At 42.2% G+C, this 8,436-nt stretch overlaps 3 protein-coding genes across 3 annotated transcripts in view; all 3 read right to left on the bottom strand.

Moving 5' to 3' along the window:
- Nucleotides 1–200: 200 nt before the first annotated feature.
- syt5a (synaptotagmin Va) lies at nucleotides 201–4,826 on the bottom strand. Its single transcript, XM_008330677.3, has 10 exons — nucleotides 4,333–4,826; nucleotides 3,035–3,201; nucleotides 2,727–2,741; nucleotides 2,470–2,651; nucleotides 2,204–2,290; nucleotides 1,912–2,079; nucleotides 1,658–1,825; nucleotides 1,473–1,590; nucleotides 1,266–1,399; nucleotides 201–859 (listed from the first exon to the last, which is right to left on the bottom strand). The coding sequence occupies exons 2-10, from the start codon at nucleotides 3,192–3,194 to the stop codon at nucleotides 650–652; spliced, it is 1,242 nt and encodes a 413-aa protein (XP_008328899.1). The 5' UTR covers nucleotides 3,195–3,201; nucleotides 4,333–4,826; the 3' UTR covers nucleotides 201–649.
- Nucleotides 4,827–5,210: 384 nt separating this feature from the next.
- On the bottom strand, nucleotides 5,211–6,330 carry fthl27 (ferritin, heavy polypeptide-like 27). The gene is given in 4 exon segments (NM_001294212.1): nucleotides 5,211–5,369; nucleotides 5,483–5,608; nucleotides 5,740–5,886; nucleotides 6,229–6,330. Coding segments are annotated over 4 exon segments (534 nt in total).
- Nucleotides 6,331–7,598: 1,268 nt separating this feature from the next.
- Nucleotides 7,599–8,436, bottom strand: part of aldh16a1 (aldehyde dehydrogenase 16 family, member A1) — a 6,480-nt gene continuing 5,642 nt past the window's right edge. The window contains exon 18 of the mRNA XM_008330782.3: nucleotides 7,599–7,677. Coding sequence (XP_008329004.2) covers nucleotides 7,599–7,677 — 79 coding nt within the window. The remainder of the gene's footprint in view (nucleotides 7,678–8,436) is intronic.

Here is an 8,436-nt window from a genome sequence, read left to right on the forward strand (position 1 = left end):
CAGATTAGGAGGAGGCTGTGTGATGACAGACTATAATCCAGATTATGTAACCAACTGGAGGAGGGGATGACGTCACAGTCAGGTTTTTGTTTGGCAGCCAATGAAGAATAAAGAGATTCTTCTGGAAGTTTCTCCAGAAAATCCTCAGCATCAAAGTACAGAGTTTTGGTTTTGTTTTTTTCCCTCCATCTCAGTCTGTGTTCAATGTTCCCGCCTCTGTGTTGACCGTGTCGTCAGCTTGAAGTGTGCACTTATTACCACAGGGGGGAGCCAGAGGAACGAGAGAATCGGGGTCAGGTGTATGTTTTTTCTTCTTCTTCTGTCTTTTATTTTTCTCATCGTGTTTAAACAACAATCACATCATGTTTGATGATTTGAATATTTTACAGATTTTAATCTTTTTGTGATTTTTTTTTTAGCTGTGTTTTAGTTTCTTCCTGTTCTCCTGCTGGTGTAAAGTGTTGGAACTGTGACTCAGTAAAAATGTGAACCCAGAATTCTCTCTTTGTTTTTTTCCTTCAAACAATTCCTTTGACTTTGTTTATTTGTTCATTTGGATTTGGAACAAAACCTGTAAATATATTAAGATGTAAGGATACGGAGTGTGTGTGTGTGTGTGTGTGTGTGTGTGTGTGTGTGATCCGCATGTTTAACGAATGGGGGCCTTCAGTGCAGCGTCCACTTCCTCCTCGGGCTGCAGCGTGTGCCACTGAGCCACAGGACGTCTAGGATTGGCCAGCATGTCTGACCAGTGGCGCAGGCCAACGCCCGAGGCGCCGTAGCCGATCCAACACTTCCCGATCGGGTCGTTGCTGCCGAGCTTGTCGTAATCGTACACGGTGATGAGCAGCTGGACTTTCTGTGAGAGAAGAATCCATCAGTGGTGAAGAGAATGAGCCACCAGGGGGCACTCTACCAGCTTATGGACTCAGTCAATGTCTTCATAAAGGAAGTGGAGAATAACAGACGTCACAGCCAAAACGTTCACTGCTAATGTTTCTTTACTGTGACGTGTTTTTTTCTTCTTCAACAACATAAGGGTCGGGGACCCCAGGTGTGGCCATGCAGCTACAGACGGCCACACCTTCAAAGAGCAGTGACGACCGCTGCCAGAGATGGGGCTAAAACCCACATCCCAGAATGAGCTTCTTCTTCTCTACATCTGTTGTGTTTGTGGAGCTAGCACAGCTAGCAGGGTTCCTCTGTTGACTAGTTGTAGGTATGGAATTGTGGGTAAAACACAGCGGTAGTCCACGTTCACTAACCTGAATCTGGGAGAAGGGAATCTCGAAGCTGAAACTCTCGTTGAAGTACGGGTTCAGAGTGTTCTGTTTGACCGACGTCTTCTTCTTCTTCAGGCGTTTCCCGTTGTGCTGCAGCACCACCTTCACGAAGGGATCTGAGGCAGAGACATGGCAGTTGACCAGAGCGTACCAGTGAAGACGCCGCCAACACTGACGTTCCCAGTTTACCTGACAGCCCTCCCACGTCCATCTTCTTCAGGTTCTTGGCCTCCATGATGTTCACTGTCAGTTTTCCCGCCGTGGGAACGTAGCGCAGGGAGATGCAGATGTCGCCCAGCTTCTCTTGCTGTGAAGAACAACAGTGTTTACAGGTGCAGCACACACACAGCTGGAGGTGAGGCCGGTGCACGTACCTCCTCCTTTTCTCCTCCACTCAGGTCTTTCCACTCATGGATTGGCTGTCCCAGGTCGATGGTGTTCATGGGAATCTTGATTTCACCGATGAGGTCGTGTTTCCCAAAGCGGTCGAAGTCAAACACCTGCAGCACCAGAGTCTGACCTCCCAAATCTGTGTAGGCGATCTGAAGGCACAGAGTCAGAAAAAAGAAAAGTCTGAAGTACGAAGATGGAGAAAAACCACCCAGAGTACGGTCTGACAGGTCCACACCTTAAAGATGAAGGTCTCGTTGAAGACCGGACACAGGTTCTTCCGCTGGATTTTGGTCTCGTACTTCTTCTTCTTGTCCGGCAGCATGTAGACTTTGACGTACGGGTCGGACGTGCCGCCCATGTCCATGGCTGCCAGGTCCTGGGCCTGGAGGATTCCCACGATCAGCTGGGAAAGGTGAACAGGAAGTGACCTCAGTGTGTCGACGCCAAAACAAGCCACAGGAACAATACTCTGTTTGTATTCTTACGTACTGCAGTACTTCTTATACTACAGCTGTGGATACTCGTACCTGGTTGTCAGTGAAGCTGTAGTCCAGTGTGTACTCCAGTTTACCCAGGAACTCCTTCTCCTCCTCCTCCTTTCCTTCTTCTCCTTCCTGAAGGACGAACATTTGTACTTCTTGGTCAGACTTTTAAAATCGAACGTTTCAACTTTGAAACAACAAAACATTAACAAGTATTCTGTACTGGTGTCAAAGTACCTGCTGTACTGCAGCTCCTGTAAATGGAACTAGAAGTTTCCTTCAGCTACTTTTCTACGTCCTCTGTGTCCTACCTTCTTCTCCTCTCCTTCCTCTCCCTCCGTCTCCTTCTTCCTGCGCCCTCGCCCGGCCTTCCTCTCCCGGACCTTCTTGGGCTTATTGCCTTTGTTGACGCACTTCTTGTAGATGCAGAAACACATGCAGCCCACCAGAGCGAGGACCACCACCACGATGGCGCCCACTGCCCACATGGGCACTGAGAGAAAAGGAGGACAGAATCAGAAGAGGAGCTGCTGCTGCTGGGGCAGCGACGACGGTGACGTCCACTTACTGTTGAGTTTATGGTCTGAAGAACAGAGTGGACGGATGATGGAGGACGTGACGGACAAATGAAACGGAGTCAGAGGGGAAAACCGTAATGACATGTAAGAGAGCTCAGAAGAATTTCTAACCTTTAAGTTAACGTACGTTTTTAGTGACATCTTCATTAAATCATTTTATTTTTAATTATTTCATTACATTTGCATCATTTTGCAGCTCATTTAGCCCATGTTTCACAATATCCTTCTATTCTGTCATCTTTTTTTATTCATGTCTTCGTGTATTTTCTATACGTTTCACATCTGTGTGTCTCCTCACTTGGCAGGTGTGTCAGCTCGTTGAAGAACTTGTTCTTCATGCTCGCAAACTGGTGGTTGGAGTGATGTGAGGGTGGAGGAGGAGGCGGCGGTCGCTCCCTCTCCTCCTCCTCTGCCGCTGCCCTGCGGAGCCGCGCTCCATCCGTGCCGACCAATCGCATCACTGCCCTGTGAGAACAAGGTAGAACAAAAAACACACCTGGTTTTTGGACAATGAGGTGAAACCAGACGACCAGAAGAAAAATCCCAGGCAGTTTCCCCAAAAGGACTAACTAATAACCGTCTAACTCTAATCTGAGCCTCATTCTAATCCTAACTCCAAACAGAATCTTGGAAAATGTCCCCACAAGGACGGTGTGTCCCCTCAGGTATAGACACACACACAGAGAGAGACAACAGTTCTGTTTCTCCACAGAGATATAATAAGATTAATCCACTAAATCCCCCAGTTTAAGCACATTACCTACAGTTTGACTCACCCCCTGCTCCCTCGTCTCCTGTCCTCACCTCACGGCCGACGTAGAGACACATCACATATGTATGTGTTAAACTGTGAATTGACCCCTGTGTTCCATCAGCAGAGGATTAAAGGGGGGGGTCTGTGGTGGGGGGGGTCCTTTGATGTATGTGAAGGTCAAACAGAACTCTTTGTTGATTAAAAACCCACTGGTCACTCTGTGTGGACACGGAGCTCTGACATATATCCACTATGTTTCCAGTTGTATTTCCAGCTGCTAATATAAGAACGTTCAGAGGAACCGTGTTTGGAAGTAATCAACCGGTGGAGCTGCTCCAGTTGGTCTTGAATCTACAACTCAGTCTATTGTTTCAGAGCGTATGTTGTGAACACGTCTGTGAATCTTCACACCGAGCGTCAGTGCAGGTGAATTCACGTGAGAGCTGGAAATAGAAGTGAACAGAAGTCTCCTAATCCATGAAAACTAATCTGTGCAGGACTTGAAAACTGTTGTCAAAAATAAAATAAAATAAGACGGTGGTTGTGAAGTGATCAAAGACTCAAAAAATAGAAATATATATATATATATAACATATATATAAAACATATATAAACATATATAAATGTTACCTTTGTTTTTATAAAGGTCATTGTTCTCTTTTAAAATATTTTGATAAACATGTAATAATTAGGTGTGGAGACAAATAGACGGTAATTAAAATAAAATATATCCTACAACCATTATTTTAAAAAACAAAAAAACATATTAAAAATGCACACAATTACAGTTAAGATGATTCAGAGATGACGTCAAACTGAGGAGAAATCAGACATGAACTCACCTTGTTTGTATTTGAAGTTGTAAATATTTTGCATCCAAGTGTTGATACAAATTCCTCACAACTGACCACAGAGATGCCCCGGGGCAGAATTCTCCCCCTTCCCCCCCTCTAATCCCCTCCTCCTCCTGTGTTAATCTCCACTCGATCCCTCACTGTTGTCAACTGTTTCATACCTGGTGATAAATGACTAATTATTCTGTTTTATTTGTCCAGCAGAGTTAATTATTTTGTCATCTGTTACAGAATAATATGAATGGATGTTTATCTGATTTATTTCTGTTTCCTGTGAGTCCACGGTGGGAAGAAAACTCACTTCCTTCTCAGTCCTCAGCCGTGACGATGTGGAGAATCACTCGTGAACGGGGACTTTCTGAGACTCAGGTGAAATTATTTTATAATCTATTGGATTACCACGTTTAAATGAGAAATTTTGAACATGTGACGTCATCATTAGTCGTCGCTCAAGTATTGAAACATACTGTGAAGTCGCCTCACTGGATAGAAAATACTTGTAACTGAGAAAATGCTGCCATCGCGTGGTCAACATTTGACGTAATTTATATATTTTAAAAATATTTAACCGATTATATTATATATATGAAATAATGGAAAAGAGAACACAGATATCCAGCCCAAAATGTTTATTTATGACATCAGATGACATTAACAATCTTTGTTTCTTTTTAATGTAATAGTTTGAAGGATGAAGGATTACAGCGATGAGGAGGAGAGTTGAACTGATCAACCACAGAACGTTACTTTAGAGCATGTTTAATGATGATTACACTCAGTGAAACAACAGCTGATGCCTGTGTTTATCATACAGCCAAATATATTTTAATTTTTCTTTTTAGGCTGAAACTTAAATGCATCCATGTTTAGCTCTTGCCACCGTCCAGGGTGTGCTTGTCGAACAGGTACTCCGCCATCTTGTTGTTGGCGGGATCCAAGCGCTTGAGGTTGGTGATGTAGTCACCCAGCTTCTTGATGGCCTCCACCTGCTCATTCAGGTAGTGGGTCTCCAGGAAGTCACACATCTGAGGGACAAGAAAGTTACATTTAGTGAAAACACATCGTGAGAGTTGAAATTCCTGTTTCGTGTCGAAGCATTTTACAAAGATTTAAAAAACAAAACAAAACAACAACGTACATGAGGGTCTCCATGTTCTGAGGCCAACTTGTGCAGGTCAAGCAGAGCCTGGTTGACGGTCTTCTCAAGCTGCAGTGCGTGCTCCATGGCATCCAGCCCATTGACCCACTCATCACGTTCAGGTTTCTGTGGAAGAAAAAAAACAACAAAACATGAAGGTAAATTAAGGTCAAATCTTTTGTTGTTCAAAGTCAACTCCATGTGTGGTTCCTCTCCTGTTTGAACAGTAAACATGCCGTCGCCCAGTGACACTGTACCTTGATGTCCTGGAGGAAGATGCGTCCTCCTCTCTTGTTCTGGAAGGACAGCAGCTTCTCAGCGTGTTCCCGCTCCTCATGACTGTTCTCCTTGAAGAAGTGGGCGAAGCCTGGCAGGGCCACGTCATCCCGGGAGAAGTGGAAAGCCTGTAAGTAAACACGGGACACGGGGGTTGTTATTAGAGGACAAACAGTAGTTATGACACCGGGCTGTGGTGAAACACACGGGTCAGGACTAAAAAACGTACTTAGTCAACAAACAAAAACAAACAAACCAACGCAGCATGACTCAACAGAAAAACAAACAAACAGTGTAACTGCCAACCAGTGAAAAACAGACGATAATAATTCAAGCTCTATTATGTGTCGACCTAACGACATTAGTCCGATATTTTGACGTCACACAGTGAATTAACGGTTCATCATTTTCTCATTTTAGTTCAGAACGTTCCTGTGACACAAACTATTAACTTAGTCGCTCCATCTCACCATGGAAGTGTAGTTGTAGGAAGCGAAAAGCTCCATGTTGATCATCCGGTTGACGGCGGCCTCGCAGTCACGGTGGTAGTTCTGACGCACTTGAGACTCCATCTTGGCTGGTGTTTTCGACGCTTTTTCTTAACAAAAACGGTACAAAAATAGAGCTCTACGAACGATGCTAGTAGTGTTCAAGTGAGGAAAGGTTTCCTGTTGAGTATCTAGTCGGAATGGTTGAAATGAAACGCGGGACGAAGAGAGAAGTTCCGTTCAAACACTGTTGAAGCAAGAACTCCTGTGTTTCTTCCCAGATATGAAATGGCAGCTGAAGGCGACCTGTATTTATACCACACAGTAGACCTCGTGACAGGCGAGACGTCACGTTATACATTTGCGCCAATCGCTGAGCTCGGTGATCACGTGAGTTGTAAGGCACGAAGGATGATATTGCAATTTTAATGGCAATGACTTTGCAAAATATTGTTTTGTCAAAAACTACATTTATATAAAGTTTATTCCCTTTTTAAAAGTCCATATTACAACACACTTTGTTAGTTGTAATTAATTCTCTGGAAAAAGGATGCGTTTTTTTATGCATTTTCAAAAAAATGTGACAATATTTTATCTACATGTTATTTTAAAAAAGAATAAATAACAAAAACCTTTACAATCTCTGTGTTAATAGAAGTATTGGCTCCAAACATATTTCTAATTTTAAATTAATTCTTTTTAAAACTGGGGCAGAAGTGCAATTAAAGTGTTTGATTACTCGAGGACCATGAACACAACACATGACCTGCTGATAACATTGACTGAAGTTAAAGGTAGTTTTTATGACTTGGCTCACACAGTTACACAACAACCACCAACACATGAACATGAAGAAAATAAAGTCACAAAAACAGATTCTTAGATTTATAATCAACTGTAAACACAACAGGTTTCAGTCTCCGCAATTATGAGACGTCGACTACTACTAATAATAGTCATTTATGTATTTAACCTTCACCATCATAGAATCTAACAGTAACTTTTTTTCATTATCAAATTATTGTAAACTGAAGTGACATTAGAAGTCAATATTTTCCCTCTCTCTTCTCTTTTGACTGTGTTTTTTTGACCTTTGATCCAAACAACGCCTCCATTTCTGCTGCCAAGTTACATTTTATTACAATTCCCATAAAACCAGGGGTCAAAAAAGTATCACATGATGTTGAAATGTCAGACATTTATTAGATTTATTTATATTCTCAGCTTTAGAATGATTTCTGCTCATTGTTCTGCTTCACAGTGTCCGTGTACGAGAGTAACGCCTGATCCAGCTGTGGTTTTTTGCAGAGTCATGGCTGTGACTCAGCATTCACGAGCTTTATCAAATTTGGTCAAGGAAACAGGAACCTGATCCCCTGTCTCATGATCTTCTTCAGAAAAGAAGTTCCATCAGCACTCCGCTGGGTGGAACTGGTTTTCAGAGAAAAAAGGAACCAGAAACTAGGAATAGGGAATTATTTACAGACACAAAGTCGCGCCACTCACTGAGATCACCACAAAAAGATATTATTAATTATTATTATTACTACTTTGAGACATTTACATACCTACAGTTCTTTAGAGTTAAAATGAATTATTCTCAGGATAATTCATAATTACTTATTTGAGGGGTTAAATATCACAAATATGACAAGAGAGTACATTTGTGTGTGTGTACTTTAATGAATACTTCAACACAGTGAGTACAGGACAACATGGTCGGCCATTTTCTCTCTGGACGTTTGGACAATCGTGGGAATGTAAATCACTGTTATTTCTGTTGCTCACAGTTCAGTTTTCAGTCAACGTATTTTTATATAAAATCCGTTCTTAGTCGTAGGCTGTTAAGGCAAAGTCGAAATATGTTGTGGAAAAAGAAGTTTGTCTGAATGAATGTGATAAAAGACTGAGGTAGAAAAGCAGTTTATCAACGTGAATATACTGTAAATCTTTCTCCTCCTATGGCTTTGTTACTTCACTTCCTGAGTTTCCAGAGGGTAATGTCAAAAACAAAAGAAAATTTTATTGAATTCAAACCAAACTCCCAAAAATAAAATGTCTGATTTAAGGTGTTTTAAACTTCAGATTTAAGAGGTTGATGGATGAATGACTTTAAATGACAAAGGCATCTTTGATTTGATTTATAATCACAGTTATTACCTAATCTTTTCAGAAGCTCTGATGTTTGGT

The sequence above is a fragment of the Cynoglossus semilaevis genome, chromosome 17, assembly GCF_000523025.1.
Source record: "Cynoglossus semilaevis isolate Cse_v1.0 chromosome 17, Cse_v1.0, whole genome shotgun sequence".
NCBI classification, from domain to species: Eukaryota; Metazoa; Chordata; class Actinopteri; order Pleuronectiformes; family Cynoglossidae; genus Cynoglossus; species Cynoglossus semilaevis.